We start from the raw sequence: 21,741 nt of genomic DNA, 5'->3' as shown, positions 1-21,741 counted from the left end.
CACCCCATTTTCTCGTCCATTGTTATTTGTTGTGGATAGGGACCATCCACAGTGGTTCAATTCAAGAAAAAGGATTCGGTGTGTTATCGTTGCCCTTTACCCTATTTTTTACCGTTGTAAAAGTTAAGCTCTGCCACCATTCTCCTCCACCAGACGGGGCCTCTGCTCCATTCCACCACTCTCCTCCACCGGCCCACTGCTCTAATTTGTGTGGTTACTCTTTTTTTTTTCCATATATCTTACTAACTTACAATCTTTCTTTATTAACTTTGTATTAAATTTTAGTAATATTTTATGAACATTTTCTTTAAATATTGTACTTATTTCATAAATTTTATACTACTTTTTTTGTAAATTATTTTAAAAAAATAATGATTTCTGTAGATGTTTTTTCTTTCATAAATGTTAATAACTTCCGTTCATTTTTTTTTAACTTTTAGTCAGAGCTTAATATTACAACAAATTTCTAAACATTGAACTAATTAAATTATTTTTATTACCATTTTTTGTTAATAAAATATGATTTTCATTATTACATAAATTCATAATTGATATATTTTATTCTCTAATATTTGCCATATACGATAAATATATTTTTTATATTTATTAGTAATTACATATTAATATTTTATTTTTGCCATTGTTATTTTATATAAGAATTTTGTGTTTATCTCGATTATAAAATATAAGAATTTTTTATGCATAATTGATTTTGTAAGTTATCTATAAATTGTACATGAGATATATAGAATCAATAGATGCGGTGTGGACTTATCCACACCAGAGTTTGTCCATAATGTGCGGTGTGAACCATCCCACACCACCCAATTTCTAATCCACGCTAGAGAATGCCCCCTAAATGAATACCAAACTTGACCCACCAAGTGGCGTTCTACTCAATTAAGTCTATATTTGCAAATGTTTAAACGCTACAACGTCATTGGATCAGGTTTGGCATAAGCAAGCCTCAACCCATATCTGACACAAGACTCGATTAAGGCTTTACCCGACCCTAACCTGATAGGGTTGGGTCAATGCAGGTTTACCATTTAACCATACCCAAGATTGGCTTCAGTCAGTGCAAGGCCCCCGTTTGAACAACCTTGCATGGGAACATCTCCGTACTTCTGTGCTTTATTTCATGGGGAGATATTACCAATGCAAGGCTATAATGGCTGTTGGAACGGGTTCTGCACTGACTGAATCCGGTTTTCATGATATCATGCTGCGAAGGTTTATGTACAGAGCTTTTCTTTTTATGTCTGGGACTGAGAGTGCTGGCATTGCTCAAATTACACAGGTTATATTGCATTGCACCAACGGTGCACTTATTAACTGTGCTCAAAGAATCAGGGCAGCAGGATTCCGCTACCAGAGTGTGAATTACCTGCAATCAAAGATCCAGTGAGAACTTCTGGTTTCAAGCTAAAAAGTACTGACAAATGACAATCCGACCAATTGGCTTTCTGGATAATTTTGAGACATCACTTCACAGGTACAACAAAAGAAATGACATGAGAAACAAACCACTTGTAAGAACTTCAGATCTTTCACAAGTTCTTTCATCAACGTTATACCGTTTCTTTTACCAACTAGTTCATGAGGAATAGCAGAATGGCAGTTCTGATGCAATTATACTGGTTGCTCATTTTTGTAAGACATCAGCAGAATAATATCAACTGGCTGGAATTAGGCTGACACAGACCCAGCAAAACTGATAATAGCAGATAACAAGATGCATTCATGGCCTGAAACAGTGAGCAGTTATGGAGTTACAAACCACTGGTAACCGTTGCTAGAAGTGGCCTTCATGAAAACAAGGTGGTGAGTCATGGACATCATACTATCATAGATCAGACATGTCATCAAGTAAATTTCGTTTCCATGTGAATTACTAGGCTCCCTGCAGAAGCCTGGTTTGCTGCACGGTTGCTCCCAAAATTCTTTCGATTAGATTCTCTAGCTATTCTGGAACCGAACTGAAAAAAAAAAGTAAAGCGAAAAGTGTGAGATTTTGTAGCTATTGATTTTGAAATGCTAAAATAAGTAAGGTTCAGATTCATAAGATGGGTCTCTTACTCCTATTAGGCTCAAAGGTCAGCTGGATTGGCTATAATTGACAAAGGGTAAAAATACCTTAGTTGGGAAGGTTCGCAGGTTAAAAAGAAAAAAAAATAATATTAATTAATTAATTTTTGCATGGATCCAAAGTCTACAGATAAGAGTAATTTGTTTACCATATGTATTAACACAAAAAAACATGCTTCTGATAATGTAACCATACATTTCTAGGGAACACAAGAACAGCAATAAACCCTTCATTTTACCACCTATGGATGCAGGAGGAAATGCAAATGAAAAAATGGAATTCCAACATTGAAGACCTTTTAAAAGTAAAGACAATTTTATTAAAAAGAGAAAAAAAAAAGAAAAGCATACAAGACACATATAAGCATTGCAACTCAAGCTTAAAAGAAAATGGAGCAGGAAACCCCAAAAGGAACAAAGAGTGGAAGAAAAGAATTGCAAACCCTGTCAAAACAAAATACATCCAATCCAAATAATGCAATTACGAAAAAAACTAAAAGGATGCATCATAATTCAAATTCAAAATATATAAAAAGCACCAAAGCTAATGACTTGAAAATTGTATCTTGAATTTATATGATGAACTAAAGTAAAATAAATTTAGAGATGTAGACTGCAAGCTCCAAAATGATGTTTGATAGATTAAGAGAGAGTATAACCTGGATTGCTCTCTTGGGAAGACTTGCAGCTTCTTTTAAGCCAAGTAACCATGCAACCTTCAAGCAATTTCGTACATAAACCAGTCAGCATTCAACACAAGAAGTCAAGAACCCATCAATTTATAAGACAACTTACAAGCAATCAATTTTGTTAATATCATTAACATATGCTTGAACTATCCCAGAAAGGAATTGTCAAGCACAACTTAATGAGTTGAATTAAAGCACAAAAGCAAAACTTACCTTCTATATGGAATAGCATGTACTAAGAAAGCATCACTGTTTACAATGCTAGGAAACTCAGGACAGAAGTCCACAAGATTCAAAAGAAAGACACTAAAATTGCTACAGAAGAAGCTGATAGTTTGGTTTCACAAAAGCAGCTTAAATTCAATGAAAGAATCTTCTAATCTCACATGTATCTTTTTCAGTATTGTGGATATAAGAGGTTCTGGTTGGTCTTCAACCACCATGGCTTGCACTATTGCACAGGCAAATCATGAGATAGAAAAAGCCCTCATGGAGCTATAGAAAGTTGTGTTTTTAAGAAAGTCAAATAGGAATAAACATTTTAGTTCCTTATGATGCGCCACCATAACTTCCAAGGAGCAGCTGAACAATAACTGTTGTAAACTCACAACCGCTTTTACCTGCTTTAATACTTATTAATGAATTCTGTTTTCTGTTGCCGATAAAAAAAGGAGCAGCTGAATAAGCCAGCCATGTAGTTGCCTATCAGCCCATGGCAAATGGAATTCATATAGATGGTTTTGGTCAATAATATGGAAAGATCCTGGAGGTACAAATATATCATGAGAGAAGTGAAGGGCTTGATAAGGGAGATAAGAGTGTCCAAAAACTAGGTTCAAAGATCAGCGTATGGGTTAGCTGAAGCATTAGCAACAGTGTCAATAGAAGCCAGTTGTATCAGAGGATTGTTTTTCAAGCTGCTTGACCATAAAAGAAAATGTAAAAGATGCCATAAGGGTAGGGAGTTGGGGCTAGCCTATCAAGACAGTGCTTTGTGCAATGTAAAATTTGTACTTCCGTCATTTTCTTTACAATTAATGAAGCTTATGGTTGTTACTGATAGAAAAAGTAGCATTTTAGTGAATTGTCATTGTGGGAGCTTGCTCCAGGTATCTCTCTTCTCTGATGATTCTCTACTTTTTCTCCTAATCTTTCTCTATTAATTTGATTTTCTATATCAGATAGCAACTTTTTGTCTTTGGCTTTCTTTCTTTTAACCTCTTGTTGATTTCTAGGGTCAGCAATACCGCTGTTAAGATATTAAGAATTCCCAATACAAAGACAATGTTGGTTTAGGATTTTCAAATTTTCAGTGTCATTAAAAAGTTTGAAAGAAAAAGGAGCAAAAGAAATAGCAAGCACCTCTCTCAAAATCTTCTTATCACCTCTTCCAATTGGCTGATCAAGGTCAGCAACCTCACAGAGAGGAATATCCAGCAGAGTTCTGATAACATCTTCATCCAGGAAAGGAAATCTAGCCTAGAATACATAAGCAAACAGGCAATTACAAATTGTCACAATTCAATCAAGGAAAAACATATTGTTAGATTACCAAAAATTACCTCCTTGCCATTGTCAGAAATGCACCGGTCATCTCTCCCTAGGTTTCTTTTCCAAATTCTATGCATATCCAATTTCATTTCTTCGTGCAGTCCAAGCCATCTGATGACAGAATATAGTTCCAACATAATGAACAGAAACAAATTCAGAACTGAGAATATTAAAAGGGATCCCCCCTTCCTTGGTGGGGGGTTCAAGATGCCAGTATATAACGCAGGAAAATTACATTAACTCTCAAAATTTGCATACCATGAAGGTTAGTGCTCTTTTATTTGCATGTGATATTTTAAATTTTATTGCACAAGTGGATTGGCTTTTATCACAGAACATAAAGCTAAAGAAGACAGACCATCCGAATATACAGCTGAAAATAGAGTTCCATTGGGGGAAAAGACCTCTGGCTGCTACAGCTCACAGAATGAACTATGAATTTACTTATTTGTTTTTGATGGGAAAACACCAGAACAAGCTGGGTGAGCCCAATTGAACCAGTTTAAACCAGAACGCTGTATTAACCAGACCATGCTGACCCAAGACACCGAGGCACCCTGTCATGGAGGGGGAATCTGATCCCAGATCTGTGGCAACAACAAGCAACTTTACCAGATGAGCCACACAACTAGCTGGAATCTTCAAATTTAGGTTGAACATTTGTCTTCTGGAAACGGAAATTGCATTTTGTCATTACTTGTGGTGACCAAGATGCAATTCATATGAAAGTACATTTGAGGTCTAAACAATTTCCAAGCAAGAGAAGCAAAGATGCTTTTGAAAATAATCTGATGCAATCCATGTGAAAGTAAACTTGAACTCCTAACAGGTTCCAAGCCAGAGTAGAAATATCTTTGGGGCCAATAACCTGAGAAAGTGGACGGAAAATAAAAACCTAAAACAAGGAAAGGAAAAAGAAGCCAATGGGAAGACATGTCCTGAATCATGCACATAATTTCTTACTTCACAAAGCAGTCATTATACCCATGCATGCTTCCAATAAAAGGTTCTAATAAATGGTGAAGTCCAGGACACTTAGTTAGAACATAATAGATCTAGAAATACTTCCAAAAATCATACAAATACACACATATCTGATAGTTCACAAGACGCATCACAAAACTTGTGTGCAGAATATTAGAAACAAGCACCGATATGATAATCATACCCGCCCAATCTATATTTTGTTTTATGCCTGCCATATCCAGCACATTGCTCATCAGCACCAGAACCAACCAGAAGAATTTTGGCCTCAGATTTGTACATAGAACGCCCATGACCCTCATTATGATTATTTGAAACACCTCTATCCACCCAACCATGGCCGCCAGCTGCCAACCATAATGCTATCCCAATATTCAGGTCCTGGAAAATAAAGAATGAAACTTACAGCTCTATGGATCTACAACTTATGCAATATAGTAACAACATCAAAAGTCCATCCTTGAGTTTGAGGTGCATTTTAGTAGCACTAGATGTCTGATTTTTTTTTTTTTGGTGATGGGTTAATGCCTGAAATTTTCTGTAAGTCATTTATGCATCTGTCAGAATACACAAGGAGTTTAAGCATATTCTTCAATACACAAGAACTGTAAATTGAAAAAAAAAAAGAAATAAATAAATAAAGTACTTTTTTTTTTCAAAATGAAGGAAGAAATAATAACAACTGTAAGCCATATAATTAACGCTTAAAAGTTAGCTACGTTTCCAAGAAAAATAAAGTAGTTGACCATGTATGTCTTTGCAGGATTTATGAGTGACATGACATGCAAGGTTTCTGAGGTCAAATCTGACAAATCAGCATCAATTTCCACAAGGTTCCACCTGCAAATACAAAAATGGGAGTTCAAGGAACTTGGATGAGCAATATTTTTTTCTTTTTGATCAGTTAACAGGATAAAATGCATTCATTGATAATGAAAACAAACAAAGGTAGTGCAAGGATCAATGGAGGGAAAAAATTAAGAAAGAGGGCAAGAAATATAGAAAAGACCAGAAAAGCAACCTCAGAAGACAAGGTAAGAATCAAATTGGAAGCCCAGGAACATAAAAGATATAATCCCTAACCAGGATACAAAATATTTTTTAATGATGCAGGACAATAATCAAACTTTAACATAAAAAAAGCAGAGATATCAAGTTTTAACAGATGACTATTTCCCAATGTCCTATATTCAAAACAAGTGTTTTAGAAACTACCATGGAGATGCACCTGGAATATGAGCCAGACTGAAACCATTCAGTTCAACCAGCAAGGCAGACAGCATGTGCACAAACAGAAATCACACATTATCTTCTCATTCAATCAAATGTTGTACTTCACCCCCCCCCCCCCCAACATGAAATCTAACAGAATTTCACTGGATACCATCATGAATGGCAAATAGAAATGGTGCTGCCGGCCACAAGCATGCTAGATGGCCATAGCATAGTAAATATCGAAATGTCAATTGAATTCATAACAAACCTTCTTTGTACCCACATACCCCCATTTTCCCAATGGGTGAAATGAAAATATCCTGGAATAAAAAAGATTCCAAGTATCTGTTGATATTTAAAATAATTAATCTATTAACAAAATTTTCAATTTACTATGTACAAATATTCCAATTTTCTGTGAAATACAGGGTAAGTTTCACTAGTTTTGTAAAAACCATTGGAGACAATTCTGAGGCATAGAAAATGTTCCAACCACATTTTTGCATAAAATTAAGAAAAAGGCATTTGGATTTCTAGAATCTAGAATTTTGGAGCATCTGCTTGAATTCAGTTTTCAAAATATGAAGTTCTTTTTAAAAAATTCATTTGAACAATTAATTTAAGAACAATCAAGTCATTATAATAATTATAGAATAATATTAACCATAATAATAATAATAATAATAATAATTAATATGACCTCAAAAGTTAATGTAGAGATTTTCTAATGAACCTCAAACTGAAGGAGTTCGGATATAAGAATCATATTTGGCTTTTACGAATGCTCACTTTGCATGATAATAATTATATGTTCTTTTTGGTCCTATTTAAAATATTTAATCTTTCTCTTTGTAATATACAGTGAGCTATTTTCTTTTCTTTTTTCAGGTTTTGAGTGTGTAATAATACATATTTTAACATTTCCTGAAGTTTTATAAATAAAATCCATATTCTTGTTAATATTTCTAATGTTTTTTCAATTTCCTCAAATTTTGAGATATTTGAGCAAATTTTATGAAATTTCCCCATTTGCACATGGCAAATGCCTAACAAAATCTTGTTTGATCCATGAATAAGAGAAGCTGTAAGTCTTCAGTCTTCTACCCAATTTTTAAAACCTTAACTAGCAGCCACATCAGGTTTAGTTCCTGGTCAATACAAGTTTATAGGTCCAAGAATTTAGAGAACAAAGCATTTCAGAGAGAGAGAGAGAGAGAACACTTCAATATTTCTTTAGTATCATTAAATAATGTATACATTGAACTGATCAAGTTGGATAGAAAGAAACTCGGATATCCACATGCATTCAGAAATATCAGTTAGTTGGACATTAATCAAAAGGCCATTACCCAATGTGGTCCCAGCTATCTGGGGTCTTGGGAGGAGTGCACTGGATATGGTCCTGATATTTTGCTTTTTCTTATCTTTTTCTTTCTCTTTCATTCTTTCCTTTTTTTAACATAAGGTGGCCACTCTCATACTCAAACTTGTGTTCTCACGCTTAAGTCTTGACGGCCCAAGATTTTACCATTACACCAAGTAATGGCCCCTTAGTTGGACATTAATCTCCAGAACAATAATTGATTACCCAGTTGCTACATTTTAAAATACTTAGAGAATAAAATAATGGCATAGTAGCAAAATATAACAGAAGTACCTTCTTGAAGGTGCAATTCTTTGTAGTTCCTTTACCCCTGCCCTTGCAGAGATTCTATCTGGAGCAGACTCCCCATCAAAGCTTACATTAAGCAGATCAATCTCATCTGACAACAAAGATTCAAATCCATCAATTTCAGTAGAAAAATATAAATGAATAAAAAATTAATGTAATTACTAGGGAGCCTTCTTTAATCTATACATGAAAGAGATCATCCATGAACAATCCTTGTCTAGAATAAAGTCAATTATCATAGACATCAATTCATTTCACACAGAACATTATTCTACTTGGTCGAATGAAGTTGAAGGGAAGTACCTGCAAATTCTAGAGGACAAAAAATGTTCATGGGAGGCAGCCAAAAAGAATCTATTTAGATACCAACTAATAAACATGACAGCTTACTTTTAGTATGGTATAATATTAAAGTAATTCTCCACAAAAAATGGTGATATAGACTTCCAACGTTAACAACTAGCGCCCAAAAATAAAATAAACTCTTGAAATATAAAGCCAGAAGCATCAGATTATACTAAAGAGAACAATGGTAGGAACTGTCACTTGAAAAAACCTAGGCTCTGGAAGAGGAATGACAGCTTTTCTGGAACTGCATACCATCAAACTATGTGTTTCACCAATAATAAGGCACATAGCCAAAACAAATTCGATTGTCAAGCTTGAAGACAAAGTCAAAGGAAATCAGATAGTATGCATTCTAGAAGGATTTAAAGGTCAAACCTATGAAGTAAATTGAACTTACAAGTGCGATCCAGACATTCATCCAAAAGTGCTGCCAGTATCATAGAATCCAATCCACCAGAAAAAAGAACTGCCACTGGAACAAATTTCTCTGGTCTAACCTCATTGGCAGTTGTCTGCAAATCCGTATTCATGAAATTTAGTCAATATGAAATTATCAGTACTAGTATCTAAAGGGAATATCTTGTTCAGATGGATTAAGATATCTATATATCCTCTAGAAGACAGTCTAGTTAGAAGATATTCAAGGGGAGTGGGGTTGCATCGGGGAACATCCCTCCTGGAGCAGTCTATTGCTTTTTGCTTCAGTTTTGATGCACCATTTCTGCCTTGTCTTCTATTTTGAGAGGCTCTTGGGTGTGGTTTCTCCATTATTGGTAAACTGGATGATACTCCCCCCTCCCAAAAATAAAATAAAATAAAATAAAGAAAACTCACAAACACACTCAAAAATGAAAAAGGATATTCACATCAACAGAGCATTCCCCACCCGTGAACAGAAAATTAGAGAAACTAATTCAACTAAACATTACTAGAAATATGCAGATTTTATTTAGACCTGAAACATTCTTTCCAGAGTGATGCGCCGTTTAACAGATTCTTTCAAAGCAAGAAGCACCCTCTGTGCTGGTAATGAATCAGAGCATTGATTGACCCCTGCATTAACCAAAAAATCCGGTCAAGGTCCTTTCTTTTTCTCTTTTGCAACATCATCATAATCTAAGATTAGACAGCAATTCACCTTTGTAACTCAAACAGGAATCTGAAAGGATGGTATTATTCACTGGAACAGTTGGAATATCTGTTTTTACATGCTTTACATCATGATCAAAACTCAACTTAGAAGGCATCCCATCAACATAATTTGAATGCATTGCATGCTGATCCCCTACAACAGGAAGATGGGGGAAATTCAAATGTTCAGATTTTGGTTCCACAAAAGTTCTCTCCCATTCAATCAGTTCCTTCAGTTCAGGATTACTCCATTCATGTTTTCTAACTTCACCAACTAGACAATCATTGGCTTTTGAAGCATCCAGACATATACTGTATATCCCACATGGAAGCTCTTCCCAGAAACTGAGGTCACTCATATTGCCTTCAAGCTCTAAATCTGGGCGCATCATTACAATAAAGAATTAGCATCATATAAGCCTCCAGAAAATCCTCTTAGGCTATCACCAAATGAAGAAAAAACTACATTAGCAGCTCCTGCATGTAAACAAATATTCAATCTGTCAAGAAAAGGAAGCCACTGGTGCCTTTGGTTCATGTTCTTGAAGGGAGGAGCATCTTCTAGGGTGAAAAGAAAAGTACAGGAATCTACTTATTCATTGATCCCATGTTGGTTTCATATAGCTAATTGGGTTGGTATGCTGGAACCCCACAACCATATTTTTGCAGTAAAGGATGTCAACCAATTCAGTTACAACTTACAAGCTCAAATTCAACTTTCTTTGGTACTGCTAAATGGACAAGGGAGCAATGAAAAAATTGTTTCAGGCATGGGAATTATTGAAAAGCTAAAATCAAGAACAAAATATTGAAACCTGATGTAATTTGTATTATATGCCGCAGAGGGGCATTCTTGTCCTTTTCCTTTTATTCTATTTTGTTTAGTTGCCCTACTATTTAATATAATAGAACTGGCGCAGCCAGCTAAGATTTTTTTTTTTTTATCAATAACACTTTCATTAAATCATCAATAGAAGATTTACAAGAGGAAGACAAACACACTTATCTTTCAAGAGCAACAGAGGACCTCAAGAAAAGGAAAAAGAAAAGGAAAAAACACTAAAGTTACAGCTTAGCCCAAAACAGTGAATCCCTTTCTGCCCCTTGTTTAGTTAAACCATCAGCTAGGGAATTAGTCGATCTTTTAACCCAACATATCTTAACCTCCACCTCCCACACCAGCCACTTAAATTTCCTCCTCTCATTGTTGTACTTCCATAAGCCATTGTTATCTTTATTCAGCCACCCTATCACCACCTCTGAATCCCTTTCAATTATGAGTTTCCTGATGTTCAACTCCTTAGCTTTCTAGACTCCTTCCATAACTGCAAAGATCTCAGCTCTAAGGGAGTCACCCACTCCAATTGGGCTTGAGAACATGGCAGAAATGACCCCATTCTCATCCCGAAAAACACCCCCAATCCCCGATTGTCCCGGATTTCCCCTACTACACCCATCAAAGTTTAATTTCAAGAATCCAACAGGTGGAGGGGTCCAAGACACTCTCACATCCTTCGTCTCTTCTTCTTCTTCTCCTTCTTCATCTTCTTTCTCTTGTTCTCCTAGTTGAAAACATGGTATCAGAGCGGAAGATGCTCTCTAAATCCATTCTCTGGTCGTAGCACATCTGAGAACATTTCGGCCCAGCCCTGAGAAGGAACAGTACCAGGAACAAACTCGTCTCAGCCCTGAGAACACTTCGGCCCCTCTTCTCTCAGAACTCGCCTGAAATCTAAAAGAAGGCAATTCCAGAAATCTGTGGATGGTTGATTGAAGTTTCTTCTAGAGGTCGGTGGCTTTCTTTTCTTTCCTTTTATTACTTCTGGGTTGCAATCTTCAAAAAGGTTGCTCGTACTGAACAAGGGCAAGAATATTTTTCTTTGTAGTCTCGGTTCTTGGCAGTAAGTCCAAGGACAGGCTAAGTTCTGCATTGACCGAATGGTGTAAGGGGTGTTTGACCCTTCTCTGTGGATCTGTAAATCCGAAACTGTAAGGTTTGAAACCTTGTAGGTCATGAGTGACCTGGTTAAATTGACAGGGTACTGTAGTAGCTTCCATTGATGCTTTTTTATGTGGCTTGTATTGCCTGGAAGAGGTCTGAATGTTTGACAGACCTTTACACTGGTGTGTATTAGCTTTTTGTGGTTGACTGGTACAGCAGTTGTTAACCTTGGAGACCTATTTGCTCTGTCAAAGTGTATTTCTACATAAGCTGAAATTGGGTTCTGACTGTTAATCACTAAGAGTGAGGGCTGTGAATTTCTCTTTGTGGGTGTGTATTGACTGAAATCATGAATTCTGAAGATTCTACAACTTCGGGAAGCACCATGAATCAAGGTGGAATGAGTAGTGGTCATGACTCCATGAATTTCCCAATGACTATTACCCCATTGGATGGTAGGAATTACCTGGCATGGTCTAAGGAGATGCGGCTGTATATCACAGCCAGGGAGAAGGCAGGATATATTAATAGGAAAATAAAAGAACCTAGGGCTGGTACTGCCAAATACGATAAGTGGGACCAAGAAAATTGCATTATATATGTCCTGGCTTTTGACATCCATGTTACCATCCGTCAAACAGAATTTTATGTGGACCGAGACAGCAAAAGAAATATGGGATCAAGCGCAAGCAACTTATTCAGAGCAGAGGCATTATGCTAGAATTTACCAGGTACAAGTAGAATCTTCAACATGTAAGCAGGGAGAAAGGAACTTATCGACCTATTACTCTGCTCTCACTTCAGTTTGGAAAGAGCTAGACTATTATCAAAACATTGATTGGGAAAGTGAAAAGGATGCTAAAGCATACAAAAAAGTTAGTATCACAACGAAGGGTGTTCGCTTTCCTTCTGGGTTTGAATCCAGTGTATGAACCTATTCCTGTTTAGATTTTGGGCAGCAAGGACCTTCCGTCTATTCAAGAGGTTTATGCACTTGTTCAGTCTAAAGAGAGTAGGAAATCTACCATGAACCCTCTTGAGGAGGAGACTATTGCTCTTGCTGTAAGGGGTAACACTGGGGCACCAAGAAGAGGGGAAAATCAGAAAAAGACAGATGATAAAGACAAACTATGGTGTACTCATTGTCAAAAATCTAGGCACACCCGTGAAACCTGTTGGGAATTGAATGGGAAGCCAAAATGGGCACAGGAATTGGGTAAGAAATCAGCACAAGAACCAAGCAAGAAGCCATACTAGAAGAAGTTTACTTCAGCAAACCTTGCATCTCATGAACATCAGAGTACTTCTCAGAGTTGTCCCCCTTGTTCTGACCCAAAGGAAGATATTATCAATTCCTTCCGTGACCACTTAGAGCAATATGGTAGGGGTTAGAGCAATATTTACTTTACCTTTTCCAAAAAAAAAATGGTAGGGCTCTCCGCAATGCTGATTCTGGACCCACACCTACTTCTTTTGCCTCCTCATCAAGTAATTCTCTGCCTCAGCTTTCCATGTGTCTACTGATAACCTGAAATCCCCATGGATTATTGATTCCGGTGCATCCAACCACATGACTGGTAAGTCAACCTTATTTCAAACATATTCTCTTTTCTCTGGTAGAGATAAAGTGAGGTTAGCAGATGGATCCTTCTCCTCCATTGCTGGTCAAGGATCTATATCTTTGCCTCTTGGCCTCCCCTTATCTAATGCCCTACATGTTCCAAAGTTACCTATTAACTTGTTATCCATCAGTAGTATTACTCATGCTTTGAATTGCTCAGTAACCTTTCTTCCACACTCTTGTGTTTTTTAGGATTTGGCTACCGGGAGGATGATTGGTAGAGGGAACATGGTGGATGGTCTCTACGTGCTGGAGAACAAAGTTGGTCTTATAGCTTCAGAGTCTGAGTCCGTTGAGTAAGAGTCAGATTGTTCCGTGGCACCACCGTTTGGGCCATGTGTCTTTTGAGTCGTTGAAATTTTTGTTTCCAGATTTGTTTAAGTCTGTGTCTGTTAGTGATTTTCAGTGTTAAGTGTGTTAAGTGTATCAACTGAGTAAACATTGTAGAACCTCATTCCCTTTACGTAATAAAAGATTAGAATTCCCTTTTCACATTGTGTATTCAGATGTGTGGGGACAAGTTAATATCCCAACTGAGAATGGTTACAAGTATTTTATTTTCCTTATTGATGACTTCTCTCGTTACACTTGGGTTTATCCTATGCATTCACAGAGTAAGTACCTAAAATTGTAAAAGACTTTCAGCGTATGGTTTACACCCAATTTCAATCCGAGATTCAAATATCTCAATCAGATAATGCTAAGGAATACTTCCATGGAGACATCACAGAGTTCTTTGCATCCTGCGGCTCTCAACACAGGAGCTCATGTGCCAGAACCCCACAACAAAATGGGGTCGCAGAGAGAAAAAATCGACATCTCCTTGAAGTTGCTCGAGGATTAATGTTACAAATGAATGTTCCCAAAAGATTTTGGGTGGATGTTGTCCTGACTGCTGCTTATGTCATCAATAGAACACCATCTCGAGTATTGGAATATGGGTCCCCTCATCAACTCCTCTTCCCTAAAGCTCCTTTGTTTCCTATCCCTATGCGGGTCTTTGGATGTAAATGTTTTGTTCATGATCTCTCTCCTACTCGTGGTAAGCTTGATCCCAAAGCTATTGTGTGTATTTTTCTTGGCTATCCCCTTGCTCAGAAAGGCTATCGTTGCTTTGACCCTGTGTCGAAAAAATACTTTGTTTCTATGGATGTCTCTTTCTTTGAAGATGTCCCCTATTTTCCCATTTCTCCTCAGGGGGGAGAGTGAAGTTGAGGAGAAACAGAGTCAAACTCAAGTTTTGTTGCCTTCTATTCCCGATCCTCCTCCATTTCGTGTCTTCCGGAGATTGTGCTACAAAAATCAAGGCCAACGGAGTTCAATTGCCACAGAGCCACCGGAAACTATGCCACCAATGCCATCAGAATCTTAGGGGCTGGATCCTTCACCTCACCCAGGTATTATTGTTCCAGTTGATATTCCTGAACCTATTGATATTGACACTTCAGGTTGTGATTTGAACCTTCCTATTGCAAAAAGGAAGGGTGTCAGATCATGCACCACACACCACCCCATATCTCACTTCTTGTCCTATGAGAATGTCTCATCTTCTTTTCGTGTTTTTCTATCTGCCATTGATAGCGTTCCCCTTCCCAAGAGTGTTGCGGAGGCCTTACTTGTTCCTGAGTGGACAAATGCAATGATAGAAGAGATCAATGCTCTTCACAAGAATGGCACATGGGAGCTGGTAGATCTTCCTAAGGGAAAGGAGCCTGTAGGGTGCAAATGGGTGTTCTCTATAAAACATAAGGTAGATGGGTCTGTGGAAAGGTATAAGGCTCGACTAGTTGCAAAAGGCTTCACATAGGTGCATGGAGTTGATTATGCCGAAACTTTTGCTCCGGTTGCAAAAATGAACTCTATTCGGGTTCTCCTGTCTTTAGCTGCAAATCTTGATTGGGAGCTTCATTGACTTGACATAAAGAATGCCTTCCTGAATGGTGATTTGGAAGAGGAAGTGTATATGACTCAATCCCCTGGTTTCTGTGCTAAGGAAAGTGAACAAAAAGTTTGCAAATTGAAGAAATCTTTGTATGGTCTAAAGCAATCTCTGAGGGCTTGGTTTAGCAAGTTTCACCAGGCAGTTCAACAGATGGGCTTTAGGCAGTGCCAGTCTGATCACACACTTTTTGTGAAGAGGGAACAAGAGAAAACAACAACCTTGATTGTCTACGTAGATGATATTGTCATTATTGGAGACTGAGTCTCAGAGATTAAAAAAATTCCTTGCTACACAGTTTGAAGTAAAGGATCTAAGGTACTTGCACTACTTCCTTGGTATTGAAGTTGCTCGCTCTCAACAAGGTAGCTTCATTTCCCAAAGGAAGTACACCTTAGATCTCCTAAAGGATACAAGGAAGCTAGGAGCTAAACCTGCTAACACACCTATAGATGTGAATCATAAGCTTGGGGACTGCAGTGGTGAGCCCTTGAAAGATCCAAGGCAGTACCAAAGACTTGTGGGCAAGCTTCTTTACCTATCCATGACCAGGCCTAACATTGCATATGTTGTGGGTGTCCACAGTCAATTCATGCATGCACCCAAGGAGGCACACCTAGAGGCAGCAGATAGAGTTCTTAGGTACTTGAAGAAGTTCCCAGGAACATGTTTACTCTTTAAGAAGCATGGGCACATAAGAGTAGAGGTGTACACAGATGCAGATTGGGCCAACTCAGTGGGATGACAGAAGATCCACCAATGGATATTGTGCCTTTGTTGGTGGAAACCTTGTGACTTGGAGAAGCGAAAAACAGAGTGTGGTGGCCAGGTTAAGTGTAGAGGCAGAATACAGGGCTATGTCTCATGGAATTGCAGAATTACTGTGGATCAAGAACCTATTGAGTGAATTAGGATTTCCTTTTGATGATCCTATGTCACTTTACTGTGACAACAAAGCTGCCATCAACATTGCAGCCTACCCAGTTCTCCATGATAGAACCAAGCACATTGAGGTTGACAAGCATTTCATCAGAGAGAAAATTGAGAAGGGGCAAGTGTGCACCCCCTACATTAGTTCTGATGAACAACTTGCAGATGTTCTTACTAAAGGATTATGCTCACTACGGCATTATGATCTTTGTGACAAGTTGGGGATGATTGACATCTACGCCCCAACTTGAGGGGGAGTGGTGTAATTTGTATTATATGCCGCAGAGGGGCATTCTTGTCCTTTTCCTTTTATTTTATTTTGTTTAGTCGCCCTACTATTTAATATAATAGAACTAGCGCAACCAGCTAAGATTTCTTCAACTCTCACATCCTTCTTCTCTTCTTCTCCTAGCCGAAAACAAAACCAATAGGAATAAAAAATTTTATCCATATCAAACAAGCAAAAACAACCAAATTCTCGCCAACAAATCATTTATACATTAACTATAAAGCAAGTCGGTCTACTTCCTTGCTCACTTGTAAGTAGTTAGTGTCAGGCTCACAAAATAAATTTTAAATAGAAGAAATAGGTAACCATCCACTAAGTTATATACCAAGATTTTTCTTGTAAGATAAAGGCGGTGATACAGAAGATAGCAGAAAGCGAGAATCATCCGCAGTTGGCCAATGAACAAGGAGGCTCCGCCTTCCAAATGCATCACGACCAAACCACATGGTTTTGGAACTATCCTATGCATGGTAAAACAGGAAAGATAAGAGAAACACGATTACATAAAAGATACAAGCATTGCACTATTTAGAAAATTAATAAGAAACTTACCCAATCAAAAAAGAGGTACCTGCCAATAAATTAATGCCCATGGCCCTTTGATTTTAGAAAGAAGCTCTGGCACAGAATTTTGCCCTCCTTTAGTGCAATAGCATGCTTTTTTGTCTCCTTGGCAGTTGCAAGAGAAGCATCTTCCAAGAGCATCCATAAGAATTGCAGTATCATTGTTATTACTACCAACATGAATTCCACCAAATATTTCACCTTTGAGAAACAATTTTGAATGAGATTTTCTATTGGAAATGGCGACCTTCAAGGAATAGACATTTTATAAATAGAAAAAATATATAAAATGAATGAGATTATTATTATTATGATGATCATCATCATCATCATCATTATTATTACTATTTTATCCTCATCATTATAATTATATTAAAGCAGAAAAAGAAGCCTTGCTGATGATAAGGGTGTTCAGTAAAATTGAGTGTCCAATCAACAGAAACATGAAAGCAGAGAGCAAATTTCACAAGATTGTGTACTGACATATTAATGGTTTGTAGGCACTAGGCAGTAACAAACTCAATCACCTCAAAAGTTATTGCAGCCATTTCCTGTGTCCCCAATAACACAGGTGTATTCAAATGCTGGTGTATTTTCCTTTAACTACGCACGAACCTGATGATGTTGACTGGCATTACCTTAACTATAACTCTCTTTAGTCGCTCTTTATTTTGAATGCCAGTGGCATGGCTTCCCACGCTCCATAGGCCACTACAGCTTAAGCTGATGTCTAGTCAGAAGAGGGGTTGCAGTAACTACTACATGACAAACTTTTACCATATAGAAAATTATAGTAAAATATTAATAAAAAAATACTAGTGAAATTAAATGTTATAACATTTCTTTGATTGATAAGAGAATCTTTATTAAAATTAAGGATTATAATAATTATACTACTGCTGTCTTCTTCTTGGCTTTTTTTTTTATTTTTTTAAACCCAAACATGAAAAATCGAAATATCTCAGCAAATGCAGACTTCATGTCATTTCATCAAGCTTCTAACTAAGAAGATGTATACATGATAATATAACATCAACAAAAAAATCAAAATAAGCCACCCAACTTTGACATGATAAGATGCCAGCCATTCCAAGTTCAATCTAACCTTCAAATTATATAATATCAATCAAAACATTATTGACCAACTTTGACATATTTCCAAAATGTTGGCCAACATCTAGTCATCTACAAAAACATTTAAGAAATTTATGCATTGAGGTGACAGATGTTGCATTTGTCATTTTTTTGATAAATGAGTAAACATTTTAATAATCTAGTAAATAAGAGTTACAGGCAACCCAAGGATAGGCACAAGATGTGACCTTTCCTTTAAAATTGATCACAGCATTACAAAATCAGATGAACATATTTATAAGATAGCCCAAAATAAAGAATCCCGAGAGACCCCCTGTTTAGCAAGTGAGTCAGCCATTGAGTTTGCTGATCTGCCTACCCACTGGACTCTATCATATTTCTTGTTAGCCATTTGACTTTTTTAAGGAGATCTCTATAGCCCCAAATCAGAGTTCGGATTCAACAACCATCCCACCACCACCTGAGAGTCCCCTTCAATAAGAAAATGCTTTATCCATAACTGGTTTGTGAGCTGGATTCCTTGTACAGCATAAAGAAATTCAGCCCTTACAGAGTCACATTTGTCATTCTTATATGAAGCATTTACACAAGCTTTTACCTTTTTTTTATCAATAACAGAAACCCATATATTAAGAAAAGAAAGGATTACATACAGCACTCTGGGAAGAGGTAAAATGACTTAACTCTCCCCAAGAGAACAAGAAAGAAATTACAAAATAGCCCAAAACATTTGCTCCCTTCCCACCCTTTGCTTTGCCAATGTATCTTCAAATGCATTTGCAGTTCCCTTCACCCAATGATACTGAACTTCCAGCCCACTGGATAACCACTTAACCTCCCTCCTTTCATTTGCAAATTTCCATAAACCACTATTTTTCCCTAACCAGAACTTTAAGTCTCCTTCAACCACTAACTTCTGAACGTTCAGCTCCTTTGCCTTTCTAAACCCTTCCAAAACAGCGAACATCTCAGCTCTAAGGGAGTCACCAACCCCAATGGGAACTGAGTACATAGCAACCACCTTCCCATTTTCATCTCTGAATACACAAGCTTGAACCATTCCAAGTTCAATCTAAACTTCATAGATTCTGAAGTAGTGCAATCACATCATATTCATGGATCTATGGAACATATACACAAGGTTCAAGCCTGGATCTCATTCTTATATCTTTAGGATGAAAGAAAATCTAGCTGTAATGTTTTGCATTACTTCTAAAATCTTGTCATTTAGACCCTAATAATTAGTAAATACAATTTCTAATTTTGACCTAAATCCATGTGACAGATTGAAAGCCATTATTGGTGTCTATTCAAATTAGTGGCAGTATATGGTGATAAAGTGGCTTAAAAGTGTGTTGATGATTCTTTTACCGTCTTCTGAAAATCAGTGGAGACTCTAAACATCTTTGAAGTGCTTCCCATTCTGTAATGGTGTATGGAGACAATATTTGTGAAAGTTTTGCTGTTTCCCAGGCAACTGAGATTGGCACCTAATCAAGCCTTTAGCATCTTGACCTTATTACTTGCATGGACCTATTTTGTATTTTGTGTGCACTATAATGACCAAGTTACAAATATATTAAGACAAACATTGTATAGTATATGCAGAATATTTTGCGTGGGGAGGATAAGAAGCTAGCTTTGTTCATAATTCAGAGAGGAACAAAAAACAACATTGTACCCTAATACAATGTCAAATACAGGCACAAAGGGTCTAAATCTGCAATAAGGTGTCACAATCAAGTGAGTTCCCTGCGAAATGATAGAAGAAGCACGTGTATCAACTAGCATATGTAGACTTGAAAGTGAATCCAATAATCCAAGGATAAATAAACACACCATTATAAACAAGAAGATTTCCATAACCATCCACCAGTGGCTGATAGACTTGATTGGTTCCCCGAAGTTGCAATGTGGCACCAAAGAAGAGCAATTCTGCAACAGATTTCCCCAGAATGCAATCATTGCTTTGTACAGAAGTAACTCCACTGGTAGAAGGAATGCAATCATTTTTAATTCTGGAGGAATGCAAACAGGAGTTCTCTCTATTGGTTGTGCCATCTGCATTGAAGAGAGATATAATTTCTTCTTTCTTAGAAGAGTCTGAACTCTTTAACAGAAGTAATACCTTCTTGCTTCCAAAGTTGTCAGGACCCCTTCTTAGCAGAGCTGCTTTAATATCATCGAATGAAAAAACGGGCTGGTCCACCTGCAGACAGCAAATGCTAGTCACTTTATATGTTATGCTACCCATATATGCTAAGGACGAGGCTGATCAAGTTGTCAGATATGGACTGTACACTAAAATTGAAGTAGCCAATGTGATACGGTACCTTTGTACAGGTATTTGGGTATCACTGTTTATAAGTGCATGCATGTTTTGTTTATGCAAATAAACAGAACTTCTCGACCCTGTTCAATTCTCCATCTTTCATGGAAAAATAGATGGAAAATTTGACGACAAAGTTTCACGTTAAGTGACAGCACTGGAAGCCTTTGTTTGTAGTTGAGGACTGACAAGCCACCCTATTTTTATTTCTGGGTTTCAACTGTATAAAGGAAACTAATCCCACTTCTACATCTCTTCCATTGTGATTATTACATTTCTCCCTTTCAAATTGCTCATAAACATAGCCCCATTCTGTTTAAATCCCAAAAGACATCCTAGTTTTTCCATGAATTGACGTCCTAAACTGAATAACACAAGTTTGCTTGACTGATCTCCATTGACCAGAAGAGTCGCAATTTCAAGGATGCTGACCTCTACAACCGTGTGACACTCAGAAGTGGAAGCTGATGTGGAACAAGTGATCAATGCTATTACCAATAGTAGTAGTAATATTCTAGAGTGGAACATTGGCTCGGTTTTGGACAATATCAGATTTCTAAATACTTAGTTTGTATATATTTTCTTTAAGTTGGCTTGCTAATAGGATTGCTCATGAGAGGGCCCGTTGAGCTTTTTCCAGTAGCGACATCTTACTCTTTTCTGGATGCCCACCAGAATGGCTTAGACTTAGAAGGTGTACAGCGAGAGATACATAGTTTCTCTAGTTCGTTTTGTTATTCGCTTTTGGTGATCTTTTGCCTAAGAAAGAGTCAAATTTCATATGAACCAGCTACAGATATGACCAAAAAACACCTCATTTCTGAACAAACTGAACAAGATAAACCTGCAGCATCATAAAATATCAAACTCCCAACTCTCATCCATATACTTTTCAAGTCCCAAACACTAAAATTTAAGCCAGACAAAAAAACAAATACTTGGGATGCATAACGAGAAGCAAAGAAGCAGCTTGCATTCGCAGATAGTTTGCGTCTAACAGAACAAATACTGGCTATGAACATATTTCTTCCTTGGAAGATAACTTTTATTCAATGTAAGAAATTTAATCAAAAGTTGCAGTTCAGAAATGGTAACTAGCTATGTTTGGACTTCAAAACAAATCCATTTATCATTTATTTACATCGCACGAGACAGCTGAAGTCTTACTTGTTCAACTTCGGGAAGTGAAGATTTAAAATCGGGAAGTAAATGTAATAAATCGATGCGAACACCGGAGACGATCAAAGCGATTCCGCACATATCTCTCTTTTGTTTTCTCTAGTCAGAGAGAAAACATCGTTCAGCTCAAAACTATTTGTTCCATCGAATTTGAGGTTTATTCTCTGCGAACTGC

At 37.2% G+C, this 21,741-nt stretch overlaps 1 protein-coding gene across 5 annotated transcripts; it reads right to left on the bottom strand.

Moving 5' to 3' along the window:
- Positions 1-1,383: 1,383 nt before the first annotated feature.
- LOC104597928 (Asparagine synthase family protein) lies at positions 1,384-21,710 on the bottom strand. Of its 5 annotated transcripts, none has more exons than XM_010259726.3 (15): positions 21,555-21,710; positions 19,898-20,267; positions 16,971-17,164; positions 16,725-16,860; positions 9,686-10,057; positions 9,503-9,600; positions 8,945-9,059; positions 8,185-8,290; positions 6,059-6,152; positions 5,497-5,693; positions 4,340-4,439; positions 4,140-4,256; positions 2,748-2,804; positions 1,845-1,979; positions 1,384-1,748 (listed from the first exon to the last, which is right to left on the bottom strand). In XM_010259726.3, exons 1-14 carry the CDS (start codon positions 21,645-21,647, stop codon positions 1,866-1,868), a joined length of 2,163 nt encoding a protein of 720 aa, XP_010258028.1. In that variant the 5' UTR covers positions 21,648-21,710; the 3' UTR covers positions 1,384-1,748; positions 1,845-1,865. The 5 variants fall into 5 exon arrangements, with proteins under 5 accessions (XP_010258028.1, XP_010258029.1, XP_019053432.1 ...); XM_010259727.3 differs by having other exon boundaries at positions 1,384-1,979; positions 16,971-17,210; positions 19,898-20,119; positions 20,187-20,267; XM_019197887.2 differs by having other exon boundaries at positions 1,384-1,979; positions 16,971-17,210; positions 19,898-19,993; positions 20,187-20,267.
- Between the last annotated feature and the right edge of the window lie 31 nt (positions 21,711-21,741).

This window comes from Nelumbo nucifera, chromosome 4, assembly GCF_055504915.1.
Source record: "Nelumbo nucifera cultivar China Antique chromosome 4, China Antique-T2T, whole genome shotgun sequence".
NCBI classification, from domain to species: Eukaryota; Viridiplantae; Streptophyta; class Magnoliopsida; order Proteales; family Nelumbonaceae; genus Nelumbo; species Nelumbo nucifera.
The sequence above is the reverse complement of the archived record's forward strand: the minus strand, read 5'-3'. Positions and strand labels throughout refer to the sequence as shown.

Coding starts and splice junctions, on each gene's coding strand:
- LOC104597928 (XM_010259725.3), bottom strand. CDS start 21,647: ATGTGCGGAATCGCTTTGATCGTCTCCGGTGTTCGCATCGATTTATTA. Junction 16,861..16,970: donor GGGCATTAATTTATTGGCAG/GTACCTCTTTTT, acceptor TACCATGCATAG/GATAGTTCCAAAACCATGTG. Junction 9,601..9,685: donor TTCCTGTTTGAGTTACAAAG/GTGAATTGCTGT, acceptor TGGTTAATGCAG/GGGTCAATCAATGCTCTGAT.